This window comes from Ptiloglossa arizonensis, chromosome 3 (assembly GCF_051014685.1).
Source record: "Ptiloglossa arizonensis isolate GNS036 chromosome 3, iyPtiAriz1_principal, whole genome shotgun sequence".
NCBI lineage: Eukaryota > Metazoa > Arthropoda > Insecta > Hymenoptera > Colletidae > Ptiloglossa > Ptiloglossa arizonensis.
The window spans coordinates 1,107,661-1,123,457 of NC_135050.1; the positions used below are offsets into that span (position 1 = coordinate 1,107,661).

Here is a 15,797-nt window from a genome sequence, read left to right on the forward strand (position 1 = left end):
TATTAAGAAAAACACACAAGGGGAACGAAGAGCGAGAAATCGACGCGAAACGCGCGCGTGAGCGAGGATGCACCCGTGATCCATCAGCGAGCGACACGCTCGATGAAAACAATTCCTCACAAATAATTAAACGAAAAAAAATAATAATAATAAAAACGTAAATAAAATAAAGTAATATTATAGATGAGAGAAAAAGTGGAAGGGAGAGTAATGGTGAAAACTAGAAAACAAAACGAACGATAAACGCAGCGAGACAGATTTAAAGTAGTCGCAAATTTTTATTAACTGTGTAACTCTAATAAAAGTCTATTTGAATGTAAGCGCGTTAAACAAAAAAAAAAAAAGATGAAAGAAGAAGCTATTAAGGAGAACGGTATATGAATATTATTGAAACGAGTGAACTAAAAACAAAACTTCAAAAAAAGAAATGAAACGATACGTAAGCAGAAAAAAAAAAAACACTTTTCACGCGTAGATTTCAAGGAGACAAGAGGACTTTTTCTTGATTCGTTTTTTTTTCTTTTGGTTCATTATTAATTTGTTCGTAAGGTGTACTATGCGTTTAGATGCTAACAGAATAGAACGCGAAGCGAAAATGATAAGTTTTCCGAGCAGAGAGAAAAACAGCTAAGACGTTTCACTTGAATCGGGAAACAAAAGCAAGGAGATGGAAAAAAAGAGCGAAGAGTGTATCTATAGCCGGTGCAAAGGCAGAGATCGTATTTTAGTAAAGTCGTTTGCAAAAGGAAAACAAAGGGAAAAGACAGAAACGACGATCGTCTGCATTTTTTTAATCTTTAATTATTATATTTTTTTCTTTTTTTCTTTTTTCTTTTCGTTTCACTTGCATGCAGATTTCCTATTTTCGTGCGCCAGTTCTGAAACGGTTCCTGCGGTCCGAGAATAAGAATTTCCACGGAAAAGAAACAGAACGCGAAACAAGAGACCCAAACAAACATTTCCATCTTTCTTTTTATTCCTATTTCCGCATCATTCTTCATCCTTGCTTGCTCGCGCACACATACCACCTGAACACGCGCGCGTACACGTAGACATCCGGTTCTTTCTAATTTTCCTTCGAACGAAACCTCGGAACGCATCGCTTTACCATCGAGCGATACGGAATATTTTCTATCCGCCGTATCGCGCTTTTTTTCACGTTTTCCACGTTACCACCGGATACCCTTTTTTCACCTTCTATCTAGAATTTCTTGTTTGTCTTCCCTCATTCCCACTGCCCCGCCCATTCCCCCACCGCTCCATCCGCAACTTCCAAACCCGCTGTCTATTTGTTTTTCTCTTGGCCTCACGAACGAAAATAATAAAGCAGACTTCGCGACAAGCAAAGCAGAAACACGAAAATGTATAACTCGAAAATTCGCACTCAGAGCTATTTTTTTCCCCTCCACGAAACGCCGTGTAACACAGTGGAGTGTGACAGGCTCTTTTATAATTATTCCGGGCAGTGAACAAACAGAACAGTTGTGTTTCTTTCGGGTCCTGAACGTTTACATGCACACACACATCCACGCAGAACACACAGAAGACAAGGAAAATAATAAGAAATCAATTTATAATGAATTTACGTGTAACATTCAATTGAGGATTGTATGTAATTGTATATATATGAGTACAATGCAGTCCATGAGTTAAGATACATTCTCCTTTTTCTACCATGAAAAAAAATAAATTATTCTAGTTAATAAAAAAAAAAAAAAATTGGTGTGCGTTTGTGTCTTTTCTTTTGGTCATTTAAGACCAAACATTCCCGATATCCAAGGCGTAAAACGACGAGAAAACGGTTCGCAGTTGATGCGAAATAAACGAAATGAACGTTCCAGAAGTCTACAGGGAGTTCGCTGAACTATAGTCCGTAAGCGTGCATCGTATTCGATCCGTGGTCAGTCATCGATCGTAAACGGTCGTGTTACGATCTTCGCTTCGAGATACGGAACGATCGTCTTATTTCGTTTGTTCGACAGTTTCGTTTTCCTGTGGACCGTTGCAATTTACGAAAATATACGTTCAACGAGTTCCCGGTAATTCGATCGGCAAAGTTTCGAACAAAGAATAAATCTCCGATTATCCGGACAGGTAGGAACGTGAAAATACGTTACATCGAGAAAAATCGAAAAGTTCTTTATCGTTTTGCAATCCGTGGCTTTGTTTTCGACGTACAAAATGTTCCATGTTACGGTTCTCACTCCCGGGTTCAGAGCACGCAAATGCACGAATTGTGGTCAAGAGTTGTTTTCGCTGGTCCATCGATTCGTCGTAAACATTCTGCGGTAATATTTTTTTTCTTTCTGCATTCAACGATAGTGTATTGGAAATTTGGTTATATTACGGACTGTGGCGACATCGTAACGTACTATAAACAACCACTAGAGACTACGAATCGATATTGTTCCCTGCAACCTGTCGGTTTGCGTTGAATTTGTATATATAAAAAGAATCGAAATGTTCGTTGACCTCGTGTCTGAAACAGTCTGCTAAAAGCACCGTACGAGTTCACTAATAGACCAGATTTTTATGCAACCTTTTTAAGCCCATATTACACGAGTATTAAACGCAAATTGTATCAACGAACTACTCGCACGACTAAAGTAACACCTGGGATGCGTAGTTTCGAGTGTTTTATTTATTTATCGCGTGTATTGCCAGTTGCTCTGCTCTCTTCATCCGTCATCAGTATTTTCAATCATTTTTCTTCGAAAATAAATGACAGATTTTAAGATTTATAGAATCGGTACAAATTATTATAATAAATTCTTCGTGTTAATGCCATCTTTGCGATCGGATTTTATCTTTTAGTTTGTACATGTAGCCGATAGATGGCCGGATAGTATTGCCGATCGAGAACAATATTGCACAATATTTAACGGCATATTGTTAAAAGACTCGTTTGAAACAATGGTTTGAACAAACACTCTCCACAAAGAGAATCGTAACATAAGCAGACTTTTCGGTACGGTCCGTCACAGTATGATTTCTAAAGTCATCGAATTTGTCTATTCTGTACAAGGATATTAACAGAAATATAGAGTGCTATTTAAAAAATAAAGATGACCTTAAATTTTCGTAAAAAAATTACCTCGAAGAAAGAATAATGCCACTGTCACACGTACCCCATCAAACGGTACAACTTGGTTCTAAAGAATTTTTTCGTGGAACCAGATAAAGTTAGACCCCTAACTTTTAATCATTTGTATCTTAGAATCGAATCCTAAATACAAAACGGTAAAAAATTTCTCGATCTCTCTCGACGCGAGGAATTTACGTGCTTCGACTTGACCCAATATTTTACAACATACATTGTTCGTGTTCAACTTAAAAGTTACGCTACGTTTTGTAGTAGTGCTATCGATATCACAGATACCCCGTACTCAATTTTCTTGAATATTCGGTTCGAATCGATAGCCCTACTTTACGGTATGTATAATAAAGAATTGACTAGATTTAAGGTAATGACATTAATGCGCGATTAACGCGAAATCTACTTTGCGAACGGTTCCATTCAAGTTACGATTCCTGATGCTTCGCGAAGAATCTTTTTTGCCGACAGTACAATGGTCGGTAAGTCGGCTACGATTTTTCTAATTTATCGATACAATAAAAATTTATCGTTTTATAGAAGTAACGAAGGACTGGTTTAAACCACATTCGGCAAAAAGGATCCTCCGTTCGAAAAAGAAATTTCAATTACCCGTTTCGGACATCAGTTATGGAAAAATCGGTTGCTTTTCAAATGAACCTTTTATCGATCGAGCGCAATTCAACGATAACTCGCGTTATGTTGGCCTGAGCGCGCTGACCATATCGCCCAATAATCGTTCCACGCTGACATCACCCACCGTTGGTTTGAAGAGTAATTCTTGCAGAGTCGATCGACAGAGTGCACGCGCTGGAGGTAACAACAATAAAAGACGACCAACTCTACGGGCATCCCTTTCGCAGAACACGGCCATCGTTTGCTCTTGCAACGTTGCTACTCTTCCTCGCTCGCAGAGTCCTCGAGATTCTAAAAATAAAAGATAATATTTTCATCTCGTTCGGTTTGGTTTCGTATTATGTGGAACATAATTTAACTCATCGAGTATCGAATTATTTCTGTTCAAAATTCGTGTTCGTTGTTTGTACGAATCGCACGATATTCGAATGAATTTAAAATTCCTTTCCAAACGTCTTAAAAATAGAATACCGCGTACATAATGGATCAACGAGTTCAAATATGATAAAAGTTGAATAACTGCATGAAAATCGTGACCTGAGCCAAGTACGGATTCAACGGAGGTGTTTGGACCCGATACGATTCAAACCTTTCGTCGAGGTTTGCCATTGTTTGTGCCGATCGTAGAAAAGGACAAGTGAAGAGAAAGAGATTCGAGGAGGCGAGAGAAAAAATGTATCGTCGAAACAATACTAATGCAGTGATCAAACTTTTTTATATTCCCGATTAAAATAAAATCAAACACGTTATAACTGAGATTATATTCACTTATATAATAATTCGTTAAATTTATTATCGTTCGTATTGCGTATTAAAATTTAAAATTCATCGAATTCTAGCGTGTTCGACCTTATTTTAATCGGAAAAGATTTGCCTTGAAATGTAGACGTAAATAAAAAAGTATCGTCCACGTATATTTGTATATACATTTCACCGATATTCGAGCTCGGATCGGGTTACATCGTTCAGCCGCCGAGCTTCGAATCAAGGGGAATCCCCCCCCCAGTAGCGGTGTATGAATAACAGACGATTATACCGTTTCACGCAATTATCCAACTTTGACTGTATCTTCGAAAATCTGTGTCGAATAATAGGTTGTTCAATAAGTTTTGTCGTTTGATAAAACTTATCGAACAAGCTAGTAGATTGCTCGAAGTGACCGAGAAGTCGCCACCATCTGGCGTTTCTTTCGGAGATAGATATAATATTCGATAACGAGAAATTGATTCGTACCTCCTTTGAAAAGAACTATGGCCTTGAGACAAGCATACTCCGAATGATCGACTCTGAGGAGGGCGCATTTTCCCAATAATTCTCTCAGTCTTCTCACCTCGTCGACGAGCATTTCTTTTCTCTCGGATGACAAATCGCCAGGCACCAAAGTGGCCTCCTCGGCAGGGAAATTCCATTGCGCAGCCGTCAATACGAATAACTCGCTCCAGGATTCTTCCAGAAGGATAGTCTGGTCTCTATAGGGCAACTTGAGAGCATCGCGGTTGATCGAACATTTAACAGGACCAAGACTGGTATATCGTTATTACAATATTTTATACGTATTCGAGCACTACGAACTTCAAATACTCGAGTACCTCGATTTTTGTTTTCTTTTCTTTCTTTCTTTTTTTTTTTTTTTTCATTACTTAAAGTATTTTAGAATTACTGGGACTACCCTCGTAGCGTATTCGCGATGTAACAATATCAATGGTATTTTAACTCACTTGCAGGAAAGAGTGAATGCTTCTTGCCCATCTGACAGCGAAGAAGAGCAACTTTGCAGCGAATTCGTAGATATTTTCCGTAGGTAAAATTGAGAAATTGGCGATGTACTCCGAGGAGACGGAGTTCACGATCGGTGGTGCTAATCGTGTGTTTGCTAGTTCCTCTGCGAAATCATGTATTATATATCGTAGGTATGGAGTACATATAGTATGCATGACCCCGGTATGACTGGGTGTGAATGAAAATTGTTTGGGGGCAAATTGTAGAGTGGGAATTTCATGCTTAAATATATTTTGCTTATTATTATCATCAAAGAGGTGTTGTTAACCAGACTGCCTAACATTCCTCCAGTATATTAAATGGTAAGTCCTTAATATGGAGGTAATGGAGGTAAATCCTCCAATTAAATGGTACATATGCATGACCCCGGTATGACTGGGTTTGAATGAAAAGTGTTTAGGGCCAGAGCGATCGGTATCGAGCGGATGTTTATAGTTTATAGTGGGATATCGGTTTCGAGAGTGTTTGTGGATCATTTGGAACGAGTTTGGAGTTTTTAGGCTGGAGGAGACGAACGAGGCAGTCAAAGAAGAAAAGGCTTCGTTACGTGTGAACGAGTCGTGGTCAAAAAGTTGAGACGTGTGGATTGTAGAGTGGGAATTTCATGCTTAAATATATTTTGCGTTATTATTATCATCAAAGAGGTGCTGTTAACCTGACTGTCTAACATTCCTCCAGTATATTAAATGGTGAATCCTGAATAACGTGGAACTCCTGGAGCAGAGAACCATTTAGCATTGGAGGACCATGTTCAATCCTCGTAAGGCACTTTGTACGCGGTAAATTTTGCCAAAATGATTAATAATACAATTTGAGTATATTTGATCAATAACAATATAAATTAATGTTTTTTTAGGAGCCCATAAACGAGCGAGCCGATTTTCAAAAAAAATCCTCACCACTGATGTCGGATCTACCTTGAGCTATAAACGAAACAAGTGGAATAAACGCAATACGTTAAGCGTGTCTATTGGATTGTGCTGCCCTGATCCAAATTAAAGAAAGTGTTCGCCCGTTTATAAGAACGTTTCGATTCGACCAAGAAAAATTTCAATTTTTTTTTTTGTACATATGTATTATATATTCACAGAGGAAAGACAGAAAAGAGAAATTGTATGCGGTAACTATTATTATCACTAGAACTACCAAAGGGGACAATTTGACTTGTTCGAAACTTCTTTTTAAAATTACTCGTTTCAGGGTTCAAGATCAATGGAAGGTCACTTTATTAAAAGTCATTGAATTCGTTCTTTTACGCTAGAAAGTAGTATCAAAAAGAAAAAAGGGAATAAACAGAGCTATTTAAAAAAAAGAACCCAAGGTTACCTCGATATCTCAGAAAATACGAGACGTAACAAAATTAGAATGCATCCATCCCATGAGTCCCGCCGAATACGAGAAATTACGTTCGAAACACATTTTTTTTATCGTATCGATAGATAATTAGCTATTTCGGATAGTCATTTTTATTGTCTCACCCTGTATAAACGATAGCTCCAAGATTCGCCAGCTAGATATTTTCAATCATTACGTGACAGTTCTTACCCTTTGTTTCGATCCTAGTATCCATCGTTCCAGCTTCCTCGGAGCTCGTCACTTCGTCCTCTTTGGCTGTCGTCACCGTTATGGATTCTGTTGGCGACCGTGGCAAAAAGTGCGCTGCAAATCGTAAAATGGTTGTGACTTTAAACAAATATCGTGCAAATTAGTCACCAAACGGCAGACGATACGTGGAAATATCCTTATATTTGCAAACGACCTTGCGACAACCTTGTCTCCTTAGAGAGTAAGGGAGTTTTTTCCATAATTTTTCAAAGTTGTCGCAAGGTCAATTTCCGTTTTCGTTGAACAAAGAAAAGTCGCAACTCCAAAAATAAGTATCTTACCATACGAGAATACGCTAAAGAATAATTATTACAGAATAAACTTCACAAAGTAACGATTTGTGGAAAAATTCGTGGTCTATGAGAGCTTCACTTACCGACCGAGGGCGCGAATGCCGGCACCGTTGGCTTGAAAGGAAACAGCGCGGGATACAGAAGGGGATGATAAGGGTTGCTCGCTGCGTGGTAAACGTGAGAGATTCCCGAGTAAAGTCCCGCAGGACCTCTCCTCGCGGCCGCGACCAAAGACGACGTGTTCCTTGGAGCCCTTTCGTGTTGAACCGCTGCGAGTATTATACATTTTTCAGTTTACAAATATCATTATTCAATGCCGTTTAAAGTAAAATCGATTTAAGCAACACATCGAGTACCGTATTAATTGGAAATCGGGTGTTTCTTTAACGAGTGAAATCATATCTTTTCAGCAACGTATCAAGTACCTTGATAATTGGAAATCGGTGTGTTTCTTTACCGACCGATATCATATCTTTTCAGTAACGTATCGAGTACCTTGATAATTGGAAATCGGTGTGTTTCTTTACCGACTGAAATCAAATCATTTTAAACAACGTATCGAGTACAGACATCATTGGAAATCGTTGTGTTTCTTTAGTAGTCTAATTTTCAATCGGATCAAAAGATTCTAAAAAAAAATTACGAAGCAATATACGATGTAGAATATATAAATGTATAAATATCGTGTATTCACTTTTGCTCTAAACATCCAACGAGAAACAGCCACCTTCTCGCACTCGAGAATATCGAAACCCCGGGAAAGTAATCCTAACTCGAAAACAATAAAACTATCCCAATAAACGGAACCGTCTGGAAGTAGCCCGACGAACACAGATGTCTCTATTGAACTAAAATCAATCTCGCGATGCCTTCCCGCCCTGGTTTTCCGATGCACCCGTTATTGACCCCTCATTTTCATATTTTTTTTTTGTCCTCCAGCTCGACGAGGACAATCAGACCCGCAGAAGCACGGACCATTAACGGCACCTTTCGTGTCCCCTCTGTCGCTAATTGATATCCCGGCGCAATCAAGTGTTTGGATTATCGGGCTGCCCTAACCGGGATAGAAGTGTTTACAAAAGCTGTGAACGTCAGGCTGCTCGTGACATCGCTCTTCCGCTCGTAGCTAGGCCAACTTCCCGGATTCTGGTGCGGGCGAGCGACACGATATAGAGTTTCGTGTGGACGCGCAAGAGGCAGCCCTTTTTATTTCGTTCGCCCCAATCCACGGTGCTTCTCTATTTCTTCTTCGAAGAGGACCGTCTCCATGCATTGTAATGTCCCCGACATGCGTATATTTGCCCACGTGCTAGCACGTATCAAGAAGCGAGGGATGCGCGCCGCTTTTCGTCATCCTCAGAAATCTCGAGGATGACGATCGTCGAAACTCGAGGGACGATACGTGAGGTTAACTTCGTTCGACAAGGGGACTTCGGTAACTCGAGAATTCTGATTTTTTTTTTTAAACTTTGCAGCCCTGATTAACACATTTCCTTTGTATCTACGATAGTTTTAAAGATACACAGGGCGATCCAGAAATACATATCCGTACTTTAGAGAGTGAATTTGCACACTAAGGAAAAAAATCTCCTGTAAACGTATGCCCTGTATAACTTAGTTTTCGAGTTATGGGTGATCGAAAGATATATTCAAAGTATTCGCAGTTATTTACGAACAACGTTTAAAATTTTATTTTTCGAGCTTTCAAATTTCAAAGTTGGAACGTTCGATTTAAAATTGTATCTCGCGAAGTGTATTTCGCGAATGTACGAGATAAATTTTGAAAACAATTCGGCAGTGCGTTGGTACTATTTACTAGTGTTTTTAGCTGTTTAATTTTTTCTTTCACCGAATTGTAATCCTTATATATAAAGAAAAGAATCTAAAGTCTTAATCACCGGTAAAACGAAGCGTACCATCTCGTTTCATGTTAACCTGAAGGCACTTGGTAAAACGACATGCCTGGCACTGATTGCGACGCGAAACGTCCACGATGCAACGACCGTTCTCCTTGCAAACGTAGTCCAAATTCCTACACAGGAAAATCGAGCGTTACTAAACTAAATTTTAGCAATAATTTCGCGGCAAGTAATATGTTATATTTACCAGAAGCTGTTCATAAACAGTCTAACGCGATACAATTATTTAGTTCTACGAACTGTTACACTAATTGTATTTATTAAAGTGGATATACACCAGTGAACAGCTCGCGAACATTTTGCACACGCTGGAAGAGACGCACCTTAGTGTATAAAGTGATCTTAACAATAGAATACGAACTTGTCGTTTGAGAAAATAACACTGTGCAATTTTTAATCAACGAAGAGCTAGTAAACTAGCTCTTGCGCCGAATATTGTTAAATATTCTAAATACAGTATTGTTGCGATAAGCGTGAAACTGTGGTCCACGATAAATGTGAAAAGTTTTGACTCCACTACGGAGGAGGAGAAATATCCTTTGGAACCAGTCAAGCGATTATTGTGACACTTCACAATGTTTGTTAAATACGATATAACAGAATGAATTTGTTTACTATTGATTACAATATAACAGATGAATTTTTTTACCATTGGTTTCTCGTTAATGAAAATGTTATTGTTATAATTTAAATCATATTTACATATTTACTAAAGAATAAATGCGAATGAAACCATCGCATTGTATGACTACGATAAGTCTGAATAAAAGAGAGACTTATTTGATAAGTGAAAAATGTTTAGTTAATTTGTTAAATGAGAAATATCATCTAAATTATGTCGTGTTTGATCACATTTTAATCAGGAAGAAAAACAATTAACGTTATATTAATGTTGTGAGCGATAAAATGGCCTTTAAACTTCACCGATTACCTCGACGCCCAGTCCGTCTTTCTCTTCCATTTTCTGTTCTTTTCTATGACCATCGAAATACCGACAGAGTATTTGTGTAGAGTTTCATAAATAGTCTTTTATAAATGTGAATTTTTGCCCCAAGGTTTTCACATTTATCGTGGAAATACTGTATCAGGAATAAAAATGTTCTACATTTACCGAACACCTACAACTTACGCACAGTTAGGCACTCGATAAAAGTTCGAAAAGCCTTATCGATAAAGTTCATTCTTTAACACTAGAACTACCGAAAGGGTCAATTTGTTTCAAACCTCTTTTTGAAGTTACTAAATAAACCGTGTCTTTGCCTACAATATTCGTGAACAATTATCAAGATAGACAATTAATTCTTGAGATAAATGCAACAATAACTTGGGCAGTGCCTCATGTTGATGGTAAACAGTCCATGTTGAGTTTTAAGTATTGTAGTCGTATTGCAGGAAAAAGTTTGGTCGCTACTTTCCTTCAGTTTCTTCAGTTCAGTCACAAGCAGAGAGTCGAGAAAAGCGCACAACACTGTTCGTCATTCACATCAGGTTAAATCACTGTATTACTGGATACGCGAGATTTCTGTGTATTATAATAAACCAGATTTTATAATCTGAACTTTTGCAACACTAATGGTAATCGTAAATTAATTTACCCTTTCCCCGTCTAACTTCGAAGATACCTATGTGGTCCGATACATATGGTAATACGTTCACCATCGGTAGTTCTAGTGTTAATTAATCCCTATGGTGTATATACATTTTAAATATGACTCGGTTTGAAGTTAACAATGAAACATCGATTCGAACTAAAGAGTCGATTCGTTTCGAAAACGGTAGAAGATTAATTACCTTGCATACCTGCGGATCGACCGCTTGAAGAATCCGCGACACCCGTCGCAGCTTGGTACCCCATAATGCTTTCCGGAGGCCTTGTCACCGCAAACTTTGCACAGACTTTCACCCCGGCTGTTGTCCTCCATCTTCCCCTCGGACCTGTCCATCAAAGTACAATTACACGAAACGTGTCCAGCGGAAAAAAAACGGAATTTCAAATTACGCAACGTTTATCGACGTTGGCGAAAATGAACAGTACCAGATCCAATGGAGACCTATGTTGAACTACTGGGGTAGATACCCTAATTGCTACCACTTTAAGCTTATCGCGTAACTTGGATCAATTGTTTTAGAAGCTATTTAATCTAAAAATCGTTCTCGAATTGAAATGTAACATTGTTTAAAGTCTCTTTTATTTGTGAAAATTTGTTTAGAAGGTTGAATACGATGTATCGATTACTAATATTAATTGAAAATGAACAACGAAGTCCAATTAGTAAATCCTTACTATTGTCACTCGAAAAGTTGTCACTCGAATGGAAATTATTCTTACATATTAGTAATCCAATTTGCGTGAAATATATAAGCTAAATAGTAAAATTATTGCCACTGCCACGTTATGACAATTCCCATACTTTCTACTTACATTGGTCACGTTTTGTATGGCACATTTGCCTCTTAATATTTATTTTTAAGTATTAAGTATAAACGAATATGCAATGTCTATGGAATAGTATGTAACAACAAGGTTCAAATTTAGTATTAAAATTGTTTTATTCGCGATTCATCGTACATTGTACCGTTATTAAATAAAACAATTTAAATGACGGTTATAGGGACAGTAGTTATTGGGTTATATACCCTATAGGGAACTGATAAGTTGGCGAGTCTAAAGAATGCTATTAGATTCTTTTTTATCGGGATAAACTCTAAATAATAACAATTTCAGAAATTATAATTCTCATGTTTTCTTACACTAATCTGATATCGGGTCTATGCTATCTCCCTATAATACTTGGATCGCAAATTGGTTCATCGAAACCCGATTATGTTACAGAAAGATTATAACTGTTACTTCTCTCACTCTTTATACATTATATTCAGCTTAATTTTCTAGCTATGCTACTTATTACACGTCAAATTAATCTTAGAATTATATTTCTAGCTACGCTAGTGACAAGTATCAATTATTATACAGAACACTGTGATAGTTGAGGAATTGGAAGACTGTAAACTAAAGTGAGTATGTAAACACTCGTCTGCCTTCTTGTCGCAAACGAACAGTACATTTAGCCCAACAAACTGAATTTAACATAAAACAAAAGGATTGGTATTTGAGGACATCGAACTCGATCCGTTTTCGTTTAACTTCTTTCGCGTTCTCCAACGCTGAATAGGTAAACAATTTATCTCATAATCGTGTCGATTCGTTGAATCGAAAATTGTTTGCCAGTGATTGTATCAAAAACACGTTCCATTTCAAAAGACATCGACGATTTTGAAAACTCGAGAACGATCTCGAGATAACCGAATTATCTTTCCTTTTAATTACTATTTTGTCATTTCGAACGCAACGAAGACACTTAACCGTACATTAAATACTTTTGATCGTCTATCCTGTAAAAGAGAAGCTCGTGTTTTCTTCGCGATTGTTACATCGCGAACGATTTAAGTTTGTTCCATCGTTCCCAATGAACGTTGTTCGAAATCTAATTGTTTCGATAAAAATTGTTCATCGACTACGACGAAACGAAAATAATAATTTCACCTTTCTTCGAGGAACGTTTACTCCTCATTATCTGTAATTTTCAGTGGCACAGCAGCACGATTCTCGCCACAGTTGTCGTGACTTCTCCGGTAATTTCTCGTTCAATGGAGGAACTTATAGTCACCGAGCGACGGGTCGTTGCATATTGCAGCATATAATGAAAAGCTTGGCGACCGTTAAACATTGCACAGCAACGTCGAAGTCTTCGATTCCTCGATGCTCACGACTTACCGACTTCAAGTTCACCGACGTTGGAAACGAGTTACAACCGCTGGTAATTTTCGAGTTAAATTAAACACGTTTTCTACCTTTAAGTGTTTTCGATATTTTTTCAAATTGCTGCGCGAGAAATAAAAACGTTCAATAGTTTATCGGTGCAAACATCCCAACAACAACGCTCGGTGTCTCGTTTTGAATGCATTGGCGATTCAACCTGTCGTGGATTTTCCGAGGCCCATATGCGACAACTTTGTTCGTTCGCAATGTTTTCTACCGCCACATAATTTCGAGGAAAATAATTACGAAGTTCCCGAATCGTTAGCGTTAAAGATCACGATATTTCGTAACACGTCTGAATAACTTGCACGCGTTCTTTCACCGTGTACTTTTCCACGATTAGTTTCCCATCTGTTTAAACGACATACAAGGTTGTTCGATAAGTTTTGTCGTTTTTTCCATTGTAAAAAGCTACTACGACGCTTCAACTTTGAACAACTGTAAATATACGAATAACTCGACAGATCTACACGAAACTTCGCACATGTTGTAATAATCCCTCCATTTCTCATCGAACGACAAAACTTATCGAGCGACAATCGCGTAAAGTTTCGCGTCGATCGGTTTGAAAGATACTTTCCGAAGCCACTGTTGTGCTTGCGTTCGAAGGGAGGATCGTACCGTCTCTAATGTTCTGAACACGATTCTCGTTGCAAAGTGAACGAAAGAGAGGAGAGGAAATTGAACGTTACCGGGACGACGGTTCTCCCGACAGGAGTCACGAAGTCGGGCCAGCCCGGAGGTCGAGTTAAAACACTCCTCTACCCTTCCGGTGACTTTTGCAACCCCTTTCGAACACTCGACTCACGGTTCTCCACCTCTTCGTTCTCCATGTCCCTTATCCCCCGGCAAGAGGGCACCCTCTTTGTTGAGGCCCTCGGGGCGACTCCGCCGCGGTCTTTCTCGTTCTAATAGGCGGTCGGGGGACAAAGGGGGGGGGGAGAGGAGGGAGGGGCCACCTGTAACGTTCTCAGGCTCAATAATGCATCGGTGACGTGGAGCATCGCTCAGCCTTATCGGGCGGTAAACCACCGAGAGTCCTGGTGGATGATGCCACGGTTCGCCGTCACCCTTCGTCCCGAAGACCAGTTTCACCGATACCGCCATTACTACCACCGACCCGCGGACCCCGCGGAGATCTCGACCACGGACTGACTTCTTAATAGTCCGCCCCTGAGTCTGGACGGGGGTGACGGACACTCGCGTGTGAGCGTTAACCCGCCATAATATTTTTACTGTTCAATGACCACCTTCGAGACGAAGGGACGCGTTGTCGTTGGAACTACGGGGCCATCGAGAGCTCCTTTTCCACGATCGATCGTTATTCGCTTCGTCTCGTCTCGTCTCGTCGACGTGGCTCCATTTCTCGCGCAGCATCTTCGACTTTTGCATCGTAAATCGATAGGTTAGGTTCGATAAGTTTTGTCGTTCGATGAGAAATGGAGCTATTAGGTTCGATGTTTTATTTTTCCGAAGGTGGTACTACCGTTCGATTAACACGCGTGAAGTTTCGTGTAGATCCGTCGACAGTTGTTCAAAGTTGAAATGTCGTAGTATTTTTTCTTTTACAATGGAAAAAAAAACGACAAAACTTATCGAACAATTTAATATATGGAATCAAAATTCTATTGTTTGTGTCGTATCTCTCTTAATGATTAGGAAAGTTGTACCGATGGTATGTAAAAATGGTATGATCGAGGAATAGAAAAATCTGGTTGTACTCGTAGTATAATTGAGGAATAGCGGTATAACTGGTTGCATTGATGGTATAATTGAGGAATACCGGTATAATTGGTTATACCGATGGTATAATTGAGGAATAGTAGTATAACTGATTGCACTGTTGGTATAATTAAGGAATACCATTATAACTGATTATACGGTATTACTGGTACAATTGAAGAATAATTGAAGAATAGAAAGATCCTTTCTGGATCTAAAGAGACCCAGGTACTGGAAGGCGAGGTTTAACGCGCGGAGTGAGCGATTCGTACACCGATATTCATTCTACGAAAAAAGTATGTCGTCATTTTCGTAAATGGAATTGAATCGATCGGTCAAAGAACGATACAAATTTTAATTAATCATTTTTCAGTAATTTGGAGACCGTGTAAAATGCATTAAACTACACTAAAAAAGAAGTAGTCTACACTTGCATTTTGAGTAGTTTCCTAAGTTCAACGAATGCCAAAAGCTGTTTCTTTTTTAAATATTGCAAAATGTGGTTTTTCGACTTGTACTTCGATTCATTGATTCGATTGTAATCGCATCGTCGCCCACTAATTCGGAATGTTCGACAACTGAAAAAAAAACAAGACAAATTTTAAACTTTTCATATACGCAAGTGGTATACACAATGCAAATGCAAAGTATTGTATATGCAGTGCGTATGCAAAATTTTGCATATACGTGGTTCGAATGACCCTATTAACTGATTCATCTTTTGTTTTGAAAAAGAAGCGATTCTAGAGATGAAACATCCTCTTGAAGAATATACGAGTTTACGCATTATCGTAAATATCTTTGAAACCACGCAAGGTACGGGAAAAAAGTTCAGTTACAAAGTTTTACGTCGTTTGATGGCCCATAGTATGACCGCAATGGATTTTCGAAAAACCATTTTTTTTTTTACCTTACAATTTGCATCCCTC

General features: G+C 38.7%; 1 protein-coding gene across 1 annotated transcript; it reads right to left on the bottom strand.

The window, feature by feature from the left end:
* Window positions 1–3,791: 3,791 nt before the first annotated feature.
* On the bottom strand, window positions 3,792–11,248 carry LOC143144617 (nuclear receptor subfamily 2 group E member 1). The gene is made up of 7 exons (XM_076307210.1): window positions 11,118–11,248; window positions 9,324–9,439; window positions 7,491–7,676; window positions 7,055–7,168; window positions 5,449–5,612; window positions 4,964–5,210; window positions 3,792–4,021 (listed from the first exon to the last, which is right to left on the bottom strand). The coding sequence occupies exons 1-7, from the start codon at window positions 11,246–11,248 to the stop codon at window positions 3,792–3,794; spliced, it is 1,188 nt and encodes a 395-aa protein (XP_076163325.1).
* Between the last annotated feature and the right edge of the window lie 4,549 nt (window positions 11,249–15,797).